Source organism: Syngnathus scovelli, chromosome 11, assembly GCF_024217435.2.
Source record: "Syngnathus scovelli strain Florida chromosome 11, RoL_Ssco_1.2, whole genome shotgun sequence".
NCBI lineage: Eukaryota > Metazoa > Chordata > Actinopteri > Syngnathiformes > Syngnathidae > Syngnathus > Syngnathus scovelli.
In genome coordinates, this window is record NC_090857.1 from 6601356 (window position 1) to 6623415 (window position 22060).

General features: G+C 42.9%; 2 protein-coding genes and 1 non-coding gene across 7 annotated transcripts; all 3 read right to left on the reverse strand.

Moving 5' to 3' along the window:
• Positions 1–7700: 7700 nt before the first annotated feature.
• trnaf-gaa (transfer RNA phenylalanine (anticodon GAA)) lies at positions 7701–7773 on the reverse strand. The gene has a single exon. It is a non-coding gene; the product is annotated as a tRNA-Phe (tRNA).
• Positions 7774–9824: 2051 nt separating this feature from the next.
• LOC125977395 (G-protein coupled receptor 22) lies at positions 9825–16639 on the reverse strand. 4 transcript variants are annotated; one of them, XM_049733835.1, is made up of 4 exons: positions 16448–16639; positions 12658–12783; positions 11503–11714; positions 9825–11424 (listed from the first exon to the last, which is right to left on the reverse strand). In XM_049733835.1, the coding sequence occupies exons 3-4, from the start codon at positions 11580–11582 to the stop codon at positions 10104–10106; spliced, it is 1401 nt and encodes a 466-aa protein (XP_049589792.1). In that variant the 5' UTR covers positions 11583–11714; positions 12658–12783; positions 16448–16639; the 3' UTR covers positions 9825–10103. The 4 variants fall into 4 exon arrangements, with proteins under 4 accessions (XP_049589792.1, XP_049589793.1, XP_049589794.1 ...); XM_049733836.1 differs by having other exon boundaries at positions 9825–11390; positions 11475–11714; XM_049733837.1 differs by having other exon boundaries at positions 9825–11063; positions 11166–11714.
• Positions 16640–16792: 153 nt separating this feature from the next.
• On the reverse strand, positions 16793–20151 carry LOC125976788 (lipid transferase CIDEC-like). Of its 2 annotated transcripts, XM_049732677.1 has the most exons (7): positions 20062–20151; positions 19250–19322; positions 19000–19141; positions 18721–18870; positions 17970–18160; positions 17263–17529; positions 16793–17165 (listed from the first exon to the last, which is right to left on the reverse strand). In XM_049732677.1, exons 2-6 carry the CDS (start codon positions 19297–19299, stop codon positions 17292–17294), a joined length of 771 nt encoding a protein of 256 aa, XP_049588634.1. In that variant the 5' UTR covers positions 19300–19322; positions 20062–20151; the 3' UTR covers positions 16793–17165; positions 17263–17291. The 2 variants fall into 2 exon arrangements, with proteins under 2 accessions (XP_049588634.1, XP_049588633.1); XM_049732676.1 differs by lacking the exon at positions 16793–17165 and having other exon boundaries at positions 17189–17529.
• Between the last annotated feature and the right edge of the window lie 1909 nt (positions 20152–22060).

Below are 22060 nucleotides of genomic sequence, written 5' to 3' on the forward strand. Positions count from 1 at the left end.
CACTTAATATGACAGAGGGCAACAGCCCTCTTCAAGTCATCAACACCCAGCATGCCCATTGGAATTTCCATCTATTGTAGCATAACACAAAAAGTCCATTATCAATGTCCAAAAGAACTGAAACATTGTGCAAGGATGTGGCAAGTCCAAGAATAACAAGAAGAAGAAGAAGGGAGGGGCAGCTGATGTAACAGCTCTTAAGCAGCCTGGCAGGCTGTGCACCATGAGGTCCCAGGTCCGAATAAGAAGCAGAGAAGGGTAGAAATGGAACATAGTGTGGTACGAATCGATATCTTCTACACAGAACCAGTGCAGCTGGGAGTGGGACAGAGTGAAAACGCATTTGACTGACACAAAAGTGGGTTGATGTATTATTGAATCAAGGCCGCGGTAGCTCCAGGGCTTTACAGCACATTCCGGTGTCCCAGAAATTTAAATGGCACACCTGTGAGGACGCAGCAACATTTGTGTTGTCGGACCTCAAAAGGGATTAAAACGGTTCAGGATCATGCGAGAAACAATCTGTCGGACTTAGTCTGGAGATTTACCTGGGATCATTTTTGCACTTGCCAGGTGGAAGTATGCAAAGCTCCACTGAGTTGCACAGTATGTATGTAGGATCCCATCCAGACAAAACAGGAATGGATTCAAAAGACCCCAAACACGTGCCAGCTTCTCTGGCACCGGACACATACGTAGTGGAAAAGGTTTTACCTGCATAGTGATCTGATAGGTCATTGAGCAGACTGATCCTCTCATTTCACATGAGCTAAATCCAATAGGCAAATCCTTCTGGGTCACCAAACATATACACTATAAGTGCACACTAAATATACGACGCGCTATTGTCATTTCGTATGGCTGGGTATCTATTAATACGCAAAGTCTGCTCCACACACGAGACAAATTAACAAAGGAAAGCTTTTGCTGGCTGACACCAATATAGAAGATGTGGAGGTCACGTTTGTGAATGTTTGTTGACAGAAACTTGGCTCGCAAAGGGGATGCTGACATTATGTTTGATATTTGTAAAAATGCCTCTACTCACATGAAACTACAAACTTGCCAGGATGACTGTAACGGCATACTTATTGTGCAGGAGGGCATTAAATATAATAATATAATGTACATAATTGAAAATTTATGTAGTAGTATTTATTCATTTACGCATTTATTTGACCATTTTAAATATTTTCTGATTTTATTTTTCCTTTTTATATTATTTCATAGATATTTTTTCAATGATATGTTTTAAATTAGTTTTTATTTTCACTTTTATTTCATTTTTATTTGGGTAATTTTCATCTTACAATGCAGAAGGAAATGAGGAGGCGGTCCTAACCGTGCCCTGGGTTAGCATTCTGCTAACGCGGTGACAGAATAGGTGGACAAAGGAGAAAAATTCTTGAAAGACTTCATCCTACATTGCATCGGGCATTATCAGCCATCCACAGCCACACGTGACATGGCTGTAAGAAGAATGAGAGTGGCCTGTATATCTCAGCACACTGGCAACATCCCTCGAACCAGATATAAACGCATGCATCTCTTCCACCACCACAAATGACATTCCTTACACACCTTATCGCACACTATTAAAAGCTAACACTGGCCTAAGCACAATGGAATGCCCCTCAGTTGTTACTCTGCACACCACCGTGCAAAGCCAAACTGAATTTGCATGCAACTCAGTCTTACCCAAAAAGGAGAACTCACAGCAGGCATCACACGCCACTTTAAAGTATCCATTATAGATTATGTTTCAAAAATAGACAAGCGATTTTGTATCACAATGTAATATGACCCTGAAAGTTAAACAGGTTAACCCAAAAGGAGCGTGAAACCAAAACTGATGGAAATGCGAAGCCGTGAAGCAGAAAGCTGATATCATCATGTCGCCAATGCAATAATTGCGATGAGAAGACAGCTCCAGGACATTCAATATTGTAAAAGAATACTGCATGCAGAAGGGCAAACAGTCTCACGCCCCACCAGCCATGCCAGATGAAAACCAATGCTCGGAACAAGACCCAACACGAGCAGAGCAGTCACATATTAAGTTAATCGAAGATTTTCTCACATATACATATTTTTGCACATAGTAGGGAGCATTTATGAGTGGTAACAGTTCAGACATGTTCCATTGGCCGCCAAGATACATCCAATAAACGATGCACCCTAACACCTGCCCTATAAATCATGCCCACTCAAAGTGTAAACTTGAGAGGCTCCTGGCAAAATGTATCGTAAAGCTCATTTTCATGTAGGCCCTCCTTGAGGGGGATTTATGAAGTTACAATGTAGCATAGTAGGAAAAGTTGGCGAGGCCTGTGAGGAAAGTGTAGCTGTCCGTTTCTGTCCGGCAGACCACTCGGCAGTGTGGCACACGTGACGAAGCGTGCACATGTAAAAAAAACTGGAAAGAGCATGTTCATAACCCGTTTGAAGGCCATCCCACTCGACAAAATCTTCACCCTTTGAAATGTGACGTGCGTGTCTGAGAACAGACAAGACAGGAAAATCTCTCCAATAATTGCACTCATTTATTTTTTATTTTTTTTTAAATGAAACATAAAGCAATTTTATCAAGCGTTACTCGGAGGAGATGCATTTGCAGTTTTAATATTTGGGATTTGACAAGTGATTTTATATCTGCTGCCCTTTGGATAGTGGCTGAAAAGTGAAAGTCATGATGTATGCGTCATGTTTTTGTCACTTCATATTAGACCTTGAAGCAACCTGAAGGCACTGGCTGAGGCTGATAGATTCTATTATTAACTTCTATGCCTGCTGACAATATTAGGACTATATCGGCGAGTCTGTAGAAATAAATAATGGGCACGCTATGTGAGCAAGGCCTTCGGCAAGATGTTCATTCAAGCCAAGAAGGCAAATTTATAAACATAGATGCAAAAATTTGTAACTTTTGCATCAATAGGCATGAACCAGCCAAGGCCATCACGTGGGGAACAACTGGGGAACAACAAGGCAACTCATTTAGGGAGACACTAAACCATCTTGCACAAACCTTGTCTACAAGACACGCAAATATTCTGGAATCAACACAGTGGCCAAATAAATCAAACACTCTCACGCACAACTACTAAAAATAGTAATTGTATCAAAACCGTTGGCCTCATTCACCTTCACACATTTTGCATATTAGGAGCTTTTCACCTGAGGCCAAGCAAAAACAAAAAGAGAAGAAGCTGGTAACCAATTACAATTTTCTCCAACTTGTTCTCACCTGCCTATTAAGCTTGGAACAAAATGTTCTAGAACAAGAATTGCCGCCAAAATAGAATATATGAACTACACGTGAGCACATGCATACATACACACAAAATGGGCACACGTGATCTCCATAGGAACAAATTAGGCCTTGTAAAGGCAGACAATGAAGAATGACACACATTAGTCTCACAGCATTAAGAACATTGACCTTGATAAAAACTGAAACACAATTATTTTTAGCAACTCACACCAAACAATTGAGCTCTTCCTCTCAAACAAAAGGGCCTTTAATGAGCTTAATGAGAGGGAAAATAGAGAGAGGAATGTGTCTGGCATACTCTGGCAATGAAACAATCAATTGAAGCCAATCTGCTTCGCTTATCCAGCCTGACAAAAAACACACCTTACTAATCAGTCTGACTGGTTTCTGCAACAAAGGCCAACAACATTTCTCATGGGCCACTGCTGTGGATAAAATCTGGATCACCCTGCAGAACCACGATTGCACAATTATTCCATTTGTGATGTGCTAAGGATGGTGAAATAAGGAAGCGCTTGATGCATCAACGGGGATCACCCGAGAGTCTGGACCTGGCATAACAAGTAGATGAGCCAGGACAAGCCCAAGTCATCCCTTAATTTCATTAAGGAATGTCTTAAATGAAGGCAGTGCGTCTGCCCTCAGGTCTGCATTACGATGACGATTCCACAAGAGGGGGAGGGACGATAGAGATTTACTAGATTGATAAAAAGACATCGACTCTTTAAGTTACGATGGTCAAGTCAATACTTTGAAATGAAGAAGCTTAAAACTTGACTCGGCTAGCCAGCAGAAGAACTAAGCCGCAGACGAGATCATCTCATGCAGTCTTCGGATTATAACTGGTCACACTTTCCATGACTGAGACACGGTGACTCATTTGTAAGTCCCGCCAATCACGGTGAGATGAGTGAGGGACAGCCCCGTCAGTCACTTGCACAAGGCCGAAGTCCAAGCGGCTCAAAGCTTTCGTTCTGGTCTCATACTTGGTCACAAATGGTGTTACAGTCTTTCGTGGAATAAGCCGTATAGAAAAGGGATGGACTTGACATGTTTATGTCCACGCAAATGTGAACGCAACTTAAAACGGGAAGTGTCTGCGAAATATCCCCCGCCATGATTGATCTCCAGTTCATCGAGAGAAGACGTTTGGTCATCAACCAAGCATCCGCCTGCCGTCAGTGTCCAGTAACAGTCAATCACAGTGTGAAGGAGTCCTCCTTGCATTCTGTCTTATGTAACAGCCACACAACTGCCCTCTCGAGTAGACCACGGCTAGTCTGACGGACAGCTGTGAAGATCTCATTCCATTCTGAAGGAATGAATATGGGAAATCTTATACGGATACTGATAATGTGCTGAAACTTAAATCATGTCCACCCATGAAAACAAAATAAAGTCTCAAGGGAGTTCAGCGGATATCACTAAGAACATCTGTGCATGGAAGCAAAAACAAAAATACATGAGCCACCAGCTATGATCTATGTCTTGCTGTACAATGATACGGACGTTTGCAAATTATTTGGGGGCTAATCAGTTCTGGGAGTACCACGCCTCTCGCCCAAAGTCAGCTGGGATAGCTCCAGCTCACGAGATGTTATGTTACGTTACGTTATGTTAAATAACAAAGCCAATCAGAAGTCTGATTTTCTATATTTTAGGCTTGCAGTGATTTGGAACATTGTTACGTAAAAGACCAGTTACAGTGTGCGTCTGCAGAGAAAGACAATCAGGCCTGCTCCAGACTGATATCACCTAACAAAGTGCTTTGGAGCGATAGCCAACCCTGCCAGATGGATTTACAGCTTGTGTACATTGGAGAAGGAAACACTTTTATATTAGAAGGGAAGCTTTACTTTCTGGATTCTCTCCAGAAGATGACTCTTCACAGTGTGTCCCTGATGTACATTTGCATGCGGTCTATTTTGAACTGTCGCATTTATAAAGCAGATGGTGCAAACAGCACTGATGCGCCAACAGCGATGACAGAAATGGAAGTCTGGCAATAGATGAGAAACAACCTGCAATGCAACGATGGTACTTGGAAAGCTCCTTTGCTGACGTGTTGCCATGGTGTATTGAGTAACCGCGATAAGCCTTGACCACTGACCCATTGATGTTATTAATGGGAGTGTTCTCTTCATCTAAGAAAATCAGGGCACCTTCTCATGGCCCATCCGGAGGTCAACCATCCAATCGATTACAAAATCCCACTTGTCAATTAAATTTGACTAATGTCAACCATATCTGCTTTGCGATAAATTGATTTTTTTATTTCTGTCATTTCCACATGAATTTCAAAATAAGTAGAGGATTTTTTTTTAATTAACTTTGTTTATTGGAGTAGAGGAAAATTCTAATCAAAAGAATTGTTTCCATTTCTAATGTGGAAAAATATTGATGAAATCCTGAGCTCAGCACACGTGCATTTGCAGCACATTCTGAGAAAAACACCACCTCCCCATTCTTGGAGTTAGCTCAAGAATTGGTGGGAGGGTTCATTACTTTCTCCTCAGTCTGGCAGGACAATGTCCCTCTTTTGTCTCAAAGGACACAAGTCGCACACACTTGGGCTCTATGCATAATGGAGTGTTATGTCACAAAACGGTGCACAACAGCGTCTTCGTTAAAAAAACAGTTTAGTAATTCTTTTCTCCTTTCTTGTGCTGGCCTTTCAGAATCACAACTATGCAAGCCGCGCAAAACAAAATCGCTACTTGACGAAAGCCTGCCGTGACATCTTTATCAGTGTTGTGCCGTCGAGCTTAACTCATCCGTCACTGCCTGTAAAGCTGCTCGTAAAGACGGTGACCCGAGGCATCCCGAGAATTGAACTCCTTCCGAACATACTTGGCCTTCGAGTGATTACAGCGTGCATGAATCACTCAGGAGAGAATGTCTATGTCAAGACGTCGTAATCAACAAGTCAATATGAACACATAAAATGGGCACTAAAACTTCGACTCACATGACAGTGTTTAATTGTTTTCATTAAGCAGTTGTTTTGGTGAGTCTCATCTGAAATATTGTGTACTGGACTAAATATGATTTTAAAAGAGTAATGTAATAAACCACTGAAACTCGTTTTAGGCAGTCATAGATAGATCCATTTTACAGATAGTGTTCAGAAGTTAAGAAGCAGATGGAATATTAGGTCCATGTATCATTGTCAGGCTATAAAGTCCTTTTCTATTCTTTTCTGAATGATCAATATATCGCAGCACTGATTTATCAAGCCACCAAAAATGACACGGCATGGTGCACAGCTAGTCATCATCTACAAAGGAAAGTTTGTTCAATGTCAGGCTTCCTTTGAGGCCACCAGGAAACCAAATTACAGCAATGGAAAAATGCAGCGGGTGTGACAATGAGAGGAGCGAGACCTTACATAACCCTGCACACAGGATATTACCTTGCTCCAAATTACATAGCAACACATTAAAGGGCGGAACAACCATCAATAAACGTATGCAAATACTTTTCAATCTGTGACCCATTTCCCTTTAACGCGATTTGACTGACTTTGTTAAATGAAGTAATTACAATTCAATAAAAGTTACTTTCCAAAGCCTGACGTAACACATCTGGCTTGAAACACTCATACCACCCAACGAGACTAAAATGCATGAAAACACGCACAAATAATACCTTTTTATTCTTCTGTCAGTCTGTCCACAATGTGAGTTCTCTGACTGCTTTCTGCTTGTTGGTTATCAATGGGCTGTTGATTGCTACATCAGCACACAGCCAAGTGGCCATTCAGCCCAATTTCAATGGGAGTGACGCAAATCCTCCGTGTTGTTTAAAAAAAAAAAAAAGTTGCTTGTGGCCTGGGCCTGCTGTTGGACTGTGGCCAGCTACAATATGTACAACATGAGCTAGAACCAGAAACATGCAAATTGGACCTGGGGATGTTAATTAGATTTCAATTTTATCACGCAAACAGCAACTGCAAGAAAGATTTTGAACAACATTGCTATGAAAATGGAATATTAATACGCAGAATTGCTTGTGGAAGCAGCACCTACACAACAGACATTACATGTCATGTTGCAAATATGAAAAACAGGCTTAACTCCCTCACGTGCAAGGTTGTGCTTTAGTATTCAGATCAGTTTATGATTGATATTATTATTATAAGGCATTAATTTATATTTATGCACAACCATGCAATCTACTTGTTTGTGTCCAGCTCTCATTTGTATGTCATGGAATTATAATAAATGTAATATTGTACATACACAGTATATTAGAGTGAATTGAAGATAATTATGGAACAATACTGCCATCTACAGCTCAAACAGAGTATGACACTTTATTGTCATTTATTAATTTGGCCACCACGTGAGGAAGAGTTGAATAGGGCATTAGTAAAAAAGTCACAATGTAGTAATGTAATGTTCTTGGTACAAAAGGTGACACCCGATGCCGAAACCCGGGATCGAACCAGGGACCTTGAGATCTTCAGTCTAACGCTCTCCCAACTGAGCTATTTCGGCGTGCTGACTCCTTCTGCCCAACAGGGGTCACTGTCAGGAAGGTGGACTTTCATGCCATAATCTTGTCTGACAATTTGCAATTTCAGTAATGACACAAATTTGCACAATTTGTCTTTGTGGGCCACAGAAAATGATGTGGCGGGCCGGCCCCCGGGCCTTGAGTTTGACACACGTGATCTACACTCAAGCACATTTGACACCAAGGTCTTGCATATCATACATATCATAAACATTTGATTTTCTAACATATTCAAGTTGTTTTTCCACATAGTGCAATTAACAGCAGTGGTTATGTGAAAGGAAACAAAGACGGGACAATAAAAACTAAATCCAACTCATTGTCGATTACTCTATGATCAATGCAAAATTCGATTACTTACATGTTAGGAAACAGACTCTCCACAGTTTGCTTCTTCCAGCCTGGAATATTAAATCCCATTCTTTTCTTTCTGTCATCAGGCTCACTCTTGCTCAGGCAACCATGGTCCCACGAGAGCCTTGACCTGCCCGTGTTGCATGTCTCTCTGCTGCAACACACCTGATTTGAGCTGATCATTTGAAACTAGGTGTGGTGCAGCCTGCAACACAGGCAGGTTAAGGCTCTCATAGGACTGGGTTACCTGCTCTAGTTAGTACCATACAAATTTCAACACTACACCATATCATGTTTGTAATTGAATAAAATAAACATGAGCAAAGACCAGCTGGTCATTTATTCATAGCCTTGATTCAGATTAAAAGAGAGTACATTCATATTAGCACATCATTAAAAAAAAAAAAAAAGGGAAAAACACATTGGAACAGTATCAACATACATCTTTCTGTTCATGTTTACATTCAGCAGCGCTTTAATAGCGTGTGAGACATCCCATGGCCTCTGCGATGAGCTTCAGTGTGTGCAAAGCGTGACAAAAGTCAAGAGCCAACACAGGTCCTATGTAACCACTTCATCTGCGGTGACACTTTTAGTTGTGCTCGCGCCGAGCCATGGGACCAGATAAATGTCTGGGTTGCATCTGACATGAGCCAGCTGCAACCCAAAGAAAATCTACAATACGTCTGCATAAGATCACATGTTAACATTGCGATTCTCCACTTTGTATATACACCATGTACATTTGTGTTATTTTTCAGGAAGAGTTTTTGTCATCTGTGATTACATTCTTGGATGATGCAAGACAAAATGCTTTTATTTTTTTTGTGCTCATATAAAATCTCTTTTGCTTCAATTTCTAAATATATTCAATCAAGGGTATTATGATACATCTCTTTAAAATGTTTTTTTTTCTCTCTCACACACTATCTCCTTAAATGTCAGCATCAAAATACAATTTATAGATACAAAATTATTAAAGTTACACTTCAATAATAACACTGTCATCTGACCATACAGTAACAACTTCATATTCGGTCAACACATTTTACTATTTCACAGTTGCTCAAAATGATCCTCTGACCCCCCCCCCCCCCCCCCCCCCCTCCTACACTCTGACATAATTCAACCTCAGCGCCATATTTAATGCGGTACACACTGTGCGCTCAGTGAGCTTGTAAATATACAACCGGGGTTCAGCTGTGTTTGTGACAAACGACATGTCAGAAAACATAATTAAAGTTGAGGTCATATCAACCAAAACTTTAAATATTTCTACAAACATTAGCGAGCATTCTTTTAAAGCCGTCTTTGAGCTTCCCAGTGGGTGGCAAATGTGATCATCTGACGGCTGAGCGTATTTTTCGGGAGCACTTACATAAGTGCTTTCGTGAGAAGCTTCATCATTCAAGTCCAGATGTAAACAGCATCTAACAGATTAAAATACAGAATTCCCCAGCTATATAGGTCATTGTTGCTGTTGCTATTCAAGCAATCGTTGATTATTGGTTTGAACAGAATGTGTGATTTTACACTTGTGAGATCTACTGGAAACGTCATTAAGAGCAAGGCGAAGAACGCTTTAGCCAACGGATGGTAAATACCGTACCACGTATTGCTATTCCAATATTCATTGCTCCCACAGAGCAGAGAACATTAAGACCAGGCGCTAAGGAAGTCAGGTTTAGTGCCTTTAAAGCATGTGGGGGCAATAAAACTACAAATAAATATTTTAAACGGAGGTTCCCTGTATGACAGAATATTCATTTGAAAGTTTGCTGCTTTGTCATTTTGTTCAGCTGCAGCACACAGAGACGACGTGCCCGAGGTGACTGCTCGCTCTGTTTGCTGCTTGTTCAAAAGCGCATCCCATACGTGCACGTTTGTCACCAGCTATCTTCACGCTTGAGTGAGAACAGCGTTTAATGATCAGCAACCTTCCATGTGTGCATGTGCTTCACACGGCCTCCGCCAGGCAGCGGTCTGAACCTTCGCTGGCTTCCAGCCGCACCTGCCGGCCGTTTTTTCTGTTTTCCACCCAAGAGTTGTGGATAACAGTAGCACCTGGTGAAGGGTCCACTTGAAGCAAGGACACCACTCTCTTCTTCACCTTGGCCCGAAGAGCACGTCGGAGCTTCTGCCGCGTGAAGGCGTAAAGCAGAGGGTGCGACACTGTGGTGCCGTAGGCCAAAGCCAAGAACCACATGCGTACGCTGACCAGAGGGTCACTGGGACCGAGGACCAGGATTAGCATGTTGACCACAGACAGGGGAGCCCAGCAAGCGAGGAAGGTGGAGATGATGATGAGGGACATCCTGAAAACGCGGCGCTGGCGCTCTCGCCGATCTCGATGTCGCCGCACCGCGCGCCGTAGGGTGATGATAGCCGACACGGAGGCCTGGACGCCCATCGTGGTCGGCACATAGGAGATGGGGCCTGCGTCGGACGTGACCAGAGGGGCAGAAGACGACTGGGCGTGGGAGGAGGCTGCTGTGTGAGTGGCCGATGAAAAAGGGATGAGAGGCGGGTGGCTGAGTTGCTTCGTGGCATCTGCGGTGCATTGTTCTCCTTCTGGCCTGCCGCTACTAATCATTCTGAGCTTGTTTTTTTTTTTAGGAGATTTTTTGTGGAGGCCCGTGCAGGAGGGGCCGATGAGCCTCTGGGTTTTCTTCATGTGCGTGCCGATTCTGAAATTTAAAGCCCTCAGGATTCGGGAGTAGGTGAACAGCATTGCTGTGACAGTGGTAAAGAAGATGGGAACCTGAAGAATTAGGTGGTAATACGTCCCCGGGCCCAAGTGGTGGCCCTGCCCACCGATGCACAACAGGGTCCGGTTACGCCACGCCGGTGCCATTGTGGCGCCGATGTCGCCGGGGGACACAGACAAAGGCGGCTCCTCGCCACCTGACAGTTGATCCTCCAGGAGCGGGATGAAAAACACAGCGACAGACGTGAGCCACACGGCCGCCAGGATTAGCGCCGCCTTGCGCGTGGTCAGCAGCCTGTTGGCCGGACGCACCGAGATGTCGTATCGGTCCAAGCTGATGACCAGGATGTTGACGGCCGTGGCGACGCTGGCGAAGGTGACGCAGGCTTCGTGAAAGCAGCACAGCACGGCCAGGTTGGGCCCCGGGGGCAGCAGTACCACCACCAGCGTGAGAGGCAAGCACAGCACGCACACCGCCACGTCCAGCACGTGCAGGCTCACCGTCACCATGTTGCTGACCGAGTCCACTAAATTAGACTGGGAGCAGTACAGCACCAGCACTGTCAAGTTGCTGCTGAAACCCAACAACAGCTCCAGCATGAGCACGGCAGCGAGTGACACCTGGAACCCGAGGGAGTACGGCACGGACCATGATGCTGGGTTGGAGGCCTCATCTCCTTGCTCCTCCCCAAGGCCGACCGGGCTCGAGGTGTAGCTGTCGGTCTCCATGGCCGCCTCTCAGTCCTCAGATATTGAACCTGTCACCCTGTTGATGAAGTCCCATGATACACCAGGCCGGGCTTCCATAGCGCAAGGGCGAGCGAGCGAGCGAGCGAGAGAGAGAGAGATTGGGAGAGAGCGCTGGAGACACACAAGGCGGACACGTGAGAAATGAACTGTGCAGGAGAGAATGAAAACACATTATTCTTTTTCAGCATCTCTGACATCAATCATTTGCGACATGTGCACATACATCTATCTTTCTATCCATCACTCTATCTAGCCATTCATCCAACTATCTGCTCTCTTCTTGCCGGTACCTCTGATTACCATTTTGGCACAGCTTGAGAAGAGAAGATGTCGCTTTGTGAACGGTAGGGCGCCACGATAAGCCACTACGCTGATGTGTAGTGGAGCTCGAGGCAGTGGACAAATTGAATGAAAGTAAGTAATCAGACCCACAGGCAATCAACTGCTCCCTCGGTGGATCAATAAAAACAACAGAGTCGGCAATTTGGCCCAAATTGGTTACATTGCAACTCTAATTATGCAAGACTGTGTCCATTCTAGAAAAATAGCACTTTCATTAATGAAGTGTCTGAAAGAAAACACAATGCTCAAAATATGGATTCAAATAAATGTTGTTGCATTATCAATCTACTCACAGTTGACGGATCGCATCGAATTAGGAAAATGTTTTACTGTACCAGAATTCACCTCTGGGGGGAAAAAAAAAATCACTCTTCTGTACTGCAATTATAAGTTAAATGAGATGCTACATGGTACATTATTTAATGGTTAAAAAAAATGGTTGAAAATAAACAATTTCTCAGGCGTACTTTAAAAAAAAAAAAAAAAAAAAAGGGTGACGTGGGGCTAAAAATAACTCCAATAAACAGCTCGCTCCCTTCGTCTCATGATGTTTAATCACAAACTAAATATGAGAAGCCGCCGTACAGCACGCAGTGTACTTTCAGTGAGGCTTTTAATGAAGAATAAAATTAACACATGCCATGAGTCACATTTGCGATCATAGAAAAAACACTTCTTGTTAGCACTTCTCTGTTTAGAATCGCAAACTTACTGTCAGTTGTTATCTTGCTTGCTGACTGACAGGTGCTCCTTTGTATCCCGCGTAGGTTGACATCACAGCAGTTTCATGGGGCGTTGCTATGACGACCAAGCTGACTGAAGGAGAAAACGGAAAATCCTGGAACCAAAAAAAGACCAAAGTCAATTTGAGTGGAAAAGGGGTCTAATTGGTGCAATAGTTGAGGCTAACGTCAAAGGATGTTTGTTATGGCACAGTGACAAATTGCACGACACAGAGGGCATCTCGTATCTTGTTTCGTATTGACTGGAGCGAAGGAGAAAGAGATGCAAAGCCTAACGTATTTGCTCATCACTGATTAGAAAAGAGGCTCTTGATGGTGCCTACGGGAAATCAATAGGACGTTTTGAAGAAAAATCACAGTTCTATTCAGCTTCAACTACTGGGGGGAACATTTTGGAGTCAAGTGACGAAGCAGTTGATGGGGAAGCTGTAAATCAAGAGTGCGGAAAGTGAAACCCAAAACAACTTGCAACTATTAATCTCAGCGTTGCTCAGTTACCCTTCAGCAAACTAGTAGGGTTGCCACGGCAGCCGCTCGACGAGGATGTCTACAGAAGCGCAGCGGAGTTTGAGCATATTTCAGACACACTTAGTTTCGAGCCCGTGTCTGGAAAAATGACGGAGTTTGTCAACAGGAAACTGCAGCGGTATTTTTCTAATATGGGCCTCAAAGCAAAAAAATTCCATTCCAGCAAAACCGACTGCTTTCTGGTGACGTGTGCTTTCCTCTCCCTGGATACTGTAAAGAGCAGTTGTGGGAGGAAACGGAAGTCCCTAAAGATCAACAGTACACTTGTCCTGATTATTTTTAGTAATGTAAGCAAATTATGGACTTCTTGACAGGCCAGCCTTGATAACGCAAGTGAGAAAGCAGAGTGGACGTTCAAACACAAAGTGGTAGCCTAAATGGAAGGAAAAGTTAGGTACAAAAAAAAAGCAACACGTAAAAAAAAAAAAAAGCTACTTAACTATTTTTTAAGAATTGTTTCAGAGTTTCTAACACATCTCAACCAACTGCTCCAATTCATTATAGAAAATGAACAGCTGAAAGAAGAAAGGAGGAGTGGGAGCTGGTAGACAAGGTCTCCTGGGGAACAGAGGTGGCAGCTCACCCTTCCCCCCCCCCTACAAAATCTTACATCAGTCTTACCCGCAGAGCCTCTGTTTTCCTAGTCTCCAGCAATCCCCGGCAGGCCTGCCTTCTTTCCAAAAGATTCATAATTACCAAAGTAGGCTGCAAGTTACAAACTTAGCACTGATAAAACTGTCAGGTGCACGAAGCACAAATCTCTTGGTACCTCAAATCTATCGAGACTTAGCACCAAAGGACCAACACAGGTTGTGACTCATTTGGGAATGTTTTGGATGGTGTCAAGTTTAATCAAACGATCATGTGATCAATAACAGGAAGATCATCAGCAGAACTATGCTGGTGTGGTCCCTAATTAACCAAGGATAATTACATTGGCGGACAGTGAGCCATAAAAAAGTATTTGCCCTCTTCTCAAATGATTCTTTTTATGTTCCTCAGTGTTTAAAATCAAACATATAAGACAACACAAGTACTCATAATATGCCGTTTTTAAATGAGGAAAGCTCATCACCGGGGACAAAACAAATGCACGCAAATAGAAACGGCAACAATCAGGAGACTGTGAGGGGGCGGTGGAGAACAAGAGAGAAGGGCTGCGGCAGATACAAGAACACACAACATGTACTCTCGCTCGGTACTCTTGTACGTATGTGCACGTGTGTGTGTGTGTGTGTGTGGTTGGAAATGGGCTCCCTATTGAGACATCAAGCTGTTATTAAAGCGCTCTCTCTCCAGTCAGCACACCACGATGGAGACAATCGTCACGTCAGAGCATAACATTTGCTCGCCACTGCTTGGAGTCAAGCAGCGCGTGAAAGGCACGGACACAAACACACATACACACACACACACACGGAAGACAGCTCGCCGGAGCCCCCACTGAGAGCAATCGTAGGTGTACGTCCAATAGAGTGAGCGTCATGGTCTCATCCAATGCAGCTCTGAAGTATATTAGGGGCCTGCAGAGGTTAAGGGTAGTGAATGAAATGGAAAACAAATACGTACGTAATCCCCCTCTGAGGGTGACTCTCAGCTGGACGTCTGCTTTTAAGTCGCTGACTCTTTTGTACAGAAATCCTCATGTGGAGAGGGAGCGCCATGACTTTCAATTGACTTTAAGCGTGTGAGTAATCTTGAAGATTGTTTGAAACCAAAAAACAATGAAAGAACCTAACGATTCTTAAACATAAAAATGAAACGAGTTTTATTTATTTATTTATTATATTTAGGTGTTTGTTTATTTACCCATTTTTATTTTCTATTTGCTATTCACGGGCCCGAGAATCCATGTAAATACGTTCTCCCTGGAAAAGATACCAGGTCTCATCTCCTGAGGTTGAGACGGGGTACGCACACCATTGCATGTCCTTTGATTAATCTCTATTAGAAACTTCATGTTCTAAGCCATCCAACTGGAATAATTAATATTATATTTCACTAGTATTTAAATAATATTTATTGCTGTCTCACACACACTAACATCTCCATGGGTCATCTTAGACAATTTAATGAGACCCAATACGAGACGTCTGTATTAAATGAATGACGCTTAGTTTTGATTGATACGCTAAAGAGTTCTCATCATTATTGCGTTATTGTTTTCATGTCACATTTCGTGTGCAAGTGGAAGACACCAGAATGAAACATGGAGAAAAACAGACAGGAGGATGTAAGGCAGGGAAGAGCTCATTTTTGCTCTTTTGAATCACATCTCCTTTAATGCTGACTCGAGGAGATAAAAGGACAACGAGCATCCATTGCAGTCATTGAACATTTTACAGATCCATTATTCAGGTAGAATTTCCAGTCGTAGAAAGGTGCAGTTTTGAACAAATCACGCTCGGCACTGGGGGCCTTTGTGTTGTCCTGCTACCTGAATTATTTATTTCAGAGCTGAAATAGCCAGCTATTGAAAACTATCACAGAGCAGATGCATACTTTGTCAACTATAGTGGGCTTTCATTTTATTAGAAACACAGTCCATGAGAATAAAATAGGGATACACTTCTAAATTGAGCCTTTGCATGAAAATATAAACTGTACATGCATGTACAATCTCATAACTCCATTTTGCCCAAAAATATATGACTTGAGTGCGCAAAATGACTTTCATAGAAAAATATTCCCCATTTTCTGTGTTCTAGCTGACCGCCACTAGGAGTTGATCACAAGTGACCTAAGAGCCACACTAACACGCACACATAAGATAAACAACACAGCGTGTCAAGTGTATTAGTTTTTTTTCCCTTTCTCTCTGCTGTATGGAGCATTCTCTTGGGAGCGTGGGAGAAATCCACAAGCCCGAAGCCCATGGCTGTGCCAAGACCCACGTACTCCCACATACAAAGCGCCCCCAGACTGGAAATAAATTTAGGCTGCCAGCAAATCAATATTTTGCATTGTGAACAGCGAGCAGCGTGCAATGCTGTGCGCGACGGACCGTGCAAAAAGCAGGAAAAAAAACCACTCCAATAACCAAAAGGACGATATTCAAATGTAATTTTTACGGCACAGCAAAATTCATACTTGTGCACACATCTAAGTTCAAATCATGATTCAAAAGTTACAAATCTTTCCCAACTGTGCCACCTGCATGTTTGTTGCAAAAAAAATCTGTTTTAAGTACAACAGTACACATGGTGAGGAGACTTGAGGTGCACTCCTTACCTTGAAGCGGCGTGATCAGCTGCTCTCCATGTCCGCGAGCCAAGTGGGGATGGATGGGAAGTCACTTGTCCGTCTGAGCACATGGTGAGCAACAGCAGCTTCTCAAATAGCCAGCGAGATCCTTACACAGCTCAAAAGGAAGGACGCGTGCACCGACAGAAGGATTCAGTCTCCCTGATGGATGCACTTTGCACAGAGTAATGACACGGAGTAGGAAGGGGGCGGGGCCTGTAGGGACTATCATCATCATCATCAATCAGTGTAGCGCACTGCAAGCTTCCATTTTTCGTTAAGACTTCGGAGTTGGTGTCTAAAGATAATGCAACAAAAAAAATGACGTGGAAATTTCTGTTTGAGTGATTATTTCATTTTATTGGTATCTTTACTTCAACATAAAAATCGCAATATACAAGAGGTTTGAGATCTGTTGCATAGGACAGGACTAAAATAAACTAGATCACACAAGAAGGATGTGTGACTTTTCATGCAGCCGACCTTGCAGGCAATTTGTCAAAGATCCATCCAGCCTTTTGCACTTTAACACATTCAGTAAGATTCCCTTCCTCCAGCCCTCAACTGTCTTTTCTTTCTTCCTCCAGCCAGCTGCAGCTGACAGGGCAGAAGCAGCCAGGGGACAATTAGGCAAGCGGGGTGGAGAGACAGCTGAACCTGTTGCCAATTACGCCGACTTGACCAAGCTCCGCCTTTCCCACAGAGGCTTAAGACATGAAGAAAAGGGGATAATAAAAACACTAGGTTTTATTTCCTCATCTCCAGCAGATTCAATTTGACATCCAAGAAGAATATTATGTTACTTCAGCAGATAATGTAACAAACTCCATCATCAGTAGGTTGCCCGACGCAAGAGAAAGCGCTGCAACTGACAGATTCGGCTTTCCCGATGGAGCAACAGGGCCTTCTCTGGTCTGTCCTCCACTTGCTTGAGCTGCTTCTGCTCCTCCTCCTCCTCTTCCTCCTCCTCCTCCTGTTCCCGTTCCATTAGCTGCTCCATGTACCAGGAGGAGCTTAGCAGGATGTGGCCAGTCGCCTGCATGGAGAAGACGGTCCATCGCAAAGCCTCCCTTCCGGCACCACACAAATACGCATTGTATTAGTCTCAACTGAAAAGAGGCAGCAATTTTGAGAAATATGCATTATAACAAATGATATTGGCTAACATTATGTGACAAACATTTTGCTCCCCACTGTTGAGTCACAATTGCAATCCTCTGCTGCAAGGTCTGTGCCAGAGTTGATCACCAGCAACTCTGGTGATGACATAACTCCTCACAAAATTAATCTCAGAAAAATCTAGCCCATTTCAACTCTGCCGCCCACACTGTATACTGCGTGTTGTCTGTCCAGAGAACAGTGCGAATGCTATTGTGCAGATGGTTTTGGAGCGCTTACAAATATTCTATTTGTTGCATCATCACAGAGGTAAACAGGACACTCGACATTGATAAGAACTTGAGCATTTTGAACTTCAACAGAATAATTCAGCTGGATCTCATTCACTCACTTCAACATCCGCTTGGCCTCATAACAGCGCACTTCATAAGACAAGGAGTAAACACCGTACAGTGTTGCTTTGACATTCAAGCAGCCGATGAAATCACTGGGGTTGTTCTTGTACAGGTCAAAGGTCACCTTGGCCACATCTGTCCGTTGCTGTGGCCTGAGTTTACTGACCACGTCTCTCGAGAGGCCATTCTGAAGAAACACAGGGTCAAAGGGCGGCCAACTTGGCTTTAGGGTGATTGGGAACAAAGTGTCTTGCTCAGTTGCACAAAGACAGCAGTTAGCAAGCAAACTCATTTACCCAACTATTAGCTTACTTTTGTCTGCAGTCCTAAAAACTCGACCCTCTGGTATCTTGGGCCATTTTTTACAGCTGTCACGCAAGTCCCTAAATCAACCGGTGGTCCGCGGCTCTCTAGTGGTCCGTGTCGGTATTGCAGGTGGTCCGTGAAATTGGAAAATAATTGTTTTTAAAAATAAAATAGATTTGTTTAGATTTGATTTATTTTTCAGCTAAATTTGCAAGTCATTAACCCATCTAAATTATAACAAATGTAGCCGAGATTCCCAAAATAGACGTATAGATGCAAATAGTCTGTATAGTTCTATCCTCCGTGGGTGCAAAATAAAATATTCCACCAAAGCAGAGGTCCCTGAGTTGCCTTTTGGTTATAATGTTAGTTCCTTGGACAAAAGCGGTGTTGGAGCCAACTGATCTGCAGTGCCACCTAGTGGTGCATGCAACACTGTACCTGTGATGGGGTCCACTTCTCTCCTTTCTCCAGCACCATGAGAACGGTGTTGTCAGGCAGTGTTGTGAAGAAATCCTCAGTGTCCACACCTGTGCCATCTTCATCCAGGACCAGGCTACTGGCACACAGCACATTTAATGAGTCGCTCACCTATAAAGGACAAAAATGGACTCATTTATTTGGAATTGTGGCAACGCTGCTTAGAAACAAAAAGCAAACTCATGACATCACCACTACTGTGAGTCAATGTGTGGTCTCTTTGCTTTCCTCTGTCCACACCTTGTTCATCAGGTCTTCTAACGCATCCGCCATGATGCCCTTCTTCAAACTACGATCGGCATTAGTCACTCGAAAAGGTTTTGGCCGAGATACTTGTCTTGATAGAAGCTGCTGGGTTACGGATGCACTAGCTGACACACACCTGATTAAGGATTACAAAAAAAAAAGAAGGTTGAGGAAAAAAAATAATAGCTAAAGGAGGACAAATATGCCCTTTCCTTTAAATTCACCCCAGGAGCTGATATCTTACTTTAAGGAAGACTGAGTCAGGAGGTTGAGAGACTTCAGAGCATAATCCATCACTGAAGAAAGAGCTCGGCAACCTGTATGACAAAACTGGAAATGAGCACAATTGTTCCAAATGACTTGTCCAAAATAATCCAGCACTCTGATCACCGTTTTCTTTGACTGCCGAGCTACATTGAAGCAAAAACGCACATCACACACCCTTCCTTGTCCGGACAAGAGTGAATCACGACGACAACTGGCCAGTGAACCTTATGCTCTTGTTAAGCAAGTCAAGTAGTTTCATTGGCATTGCGCAAGTCTTCATGGGCGTCCCCCTTCATTGTCCTGGCCCGATATCAAGTATAAAGTTCACCAATATTGCTTTTCTATCGGAATGCGTGTTTTATCCGGGAAAGTTTAGCTCCCCGTGTGCTGACACTGCAAGGAATAGCTTCATACCAGGAAAAGCAGCATTGCAGTAAATTTTATAAAAATACAAAAATGTTGCGCATTTGAGATGCCTTCCGTTCATTTGATGGTAGTAGATTCAAAACGGCCATAAGTGACTAAAGTTCTGTTTCTATAATCCATAATCGCAATAGTGGAACGTCGAGCACAAACAGTTCAGATTAGAAAAACTACAGTATATTACCAATGGAATTATTTCCTATACTACTAAAATTTCAAATACGTTCTAAGGACAGCGCATTTTGAAGGAAAAAGGAAACTTAAATAATCACCAAAATTCAGTTTTAAATATGCTCAACGCTATAGGGTTTAAGACATGTGCATTAAGTGATATAGTATATATATTTTTTAAATGGTCAAACTTACTTGTTAATTGTATGCTCCCTGCAGTTGCCCGCGTACCGCGTTGAATTTAAAGCACCCGGATCACGTTTCCAACTAATTGCAGCATGACATGTGACTTCCGTTCATAACCGGAATTTAGTAGTTTATTGAGACAATTTTATTTTTTTATGACCCATCTAGTTATTGACACAAGCCACTTTGGAAATAGAAAACCACTAATTAATCATTAACTTATATTAATAAATTGTGCTGTGAATAAAACACCTGTGACAATGATGTCTAACAGAAATATCGTTTTGATTTCATCACGACGCATGGTGTGATGTTTTCCGCTTGTTAGCTATTTTTCTGCCGCTTTTCTGAGCTTTAAGTAATAGTCTGGAGGTCACAAAGTCCAGAGTGAATTAGATGAACAGTTTATTTCACTCTGTAAAATCATATTTCATGCTCATGCTGTGCAGATGAATCACGCAGCGAAATGGTCTTCAGTGGATAGCACACATAAACTAAACATAGCCTAAGTATTGTAGACAAAGGCTAATATGGAAGCTCTACCTTTTCTTTTATATATGTGGTTAATATCGTGCTGAGAGGGAAGCTTTCATTTGTTTTTAATGGTTCCTGATGCTTATCAATGCACAGTAAAATGAACAAAATATAAATAAATAAATATCATCCTATTTAATGTAATACGTTTTGCTGGAATTAATGACATGCAGAAACACAAGGAAAATATTTCTGCTGAGAAATGTGACCCGGTCAAAGTGCATATTAACTAGTGACAGGCTCAAATTGTATCTGAGCTGCTGTCAGTGATGAAGTGCATCAAAATTAAATGTTTTTTTTTTCTTCTCGATTTGCAGGTCTGCACCGCCCCCCTTTTCTGGCATCCTATTTCTTCTTGCCAACCCGCGCCATCAGTTCTGCATTGGCTGCCGCTTTGGTCCTCATGTCCTGGTTCTTGGCCAGATCTATGAGGACGCTGAGAATACTGGTGGGGACATCAAGGGACAGGGCGAAGCGGGATCCCGGCTGGGTTCTCTTGGGCACCTGCGGAGCTCGCACCGGCCGCAGAAGCATGCGATGCTCGGAGCGGAGCAACGAGTTCAACACCCGGCCGCGGTTTATGATGTCGACTGCCAGCGCGCCTCTCCTGATGGCCTCGTCGAAGTCAGCGACTTCTGCCTTCTGACCGCCCCCCTGAGCGTGGATCCCGCAAGGCAGCAGCAGAGCCAGGCAGAAGCATAAGCCCAACGTCCTCATGCTTGCAATACTGTTGGCAGGCACACAAAATAACGCAAATTATTTCAAGGACGCGTGCGTGAACGGCAAGGCAAGGCGCAAAAAAAAGTAATTCAATATGCTTCACATTTGAAGGCAAAATACAACATTTAAAAGCAAATAATTAAAGGCATAAAAAAACCAACGATTTTAGACCATTAAAAGCAAATTACTTAAAGAACTTACAGCACAAGAAAACCTAATTTTGCACAAATTCATTATGGATATAAAATTTTTAACTTGGATTTAAAGGATAGTCATAAATAGTTTCAAAGCATCCTATTTGACATATTAGAATGCACAGTACAACACAAAACAATCCAAGTCCAGCTAAAGTGTTGCTGATGAGTACTACTTACTCAGTGTCACTTCAGTAGATTGTTGGTGACTTGGAGAAAAAAAGTCACTTCAATTTCCAGCGCTGGAAATAATCTGGATTTTTGAATAATCAACCCAAAAATGTTTTCCTTCTCCTCCTCAGTAATGACAGGAGCGACCTGCGTGTAAAGCAGCAGGACGTTCAAGTGGCTGAAAGTCCAGCACGACCCTGTCTTCACTGCCGTCTCCTCTCTCTGTTTATGTCCCCCCTCCCTTTGTTTAATCTCATTTCCTTCACCCTTGTTGCAATTTCTTTCTTCCATCTAAAAATAACACATTCACAATCATTGGAACATAATGACACAGACAGTCAGCCCGCAGAAGAAAAGTGCATTTATCCAAATGTACTAATAAACCTTTG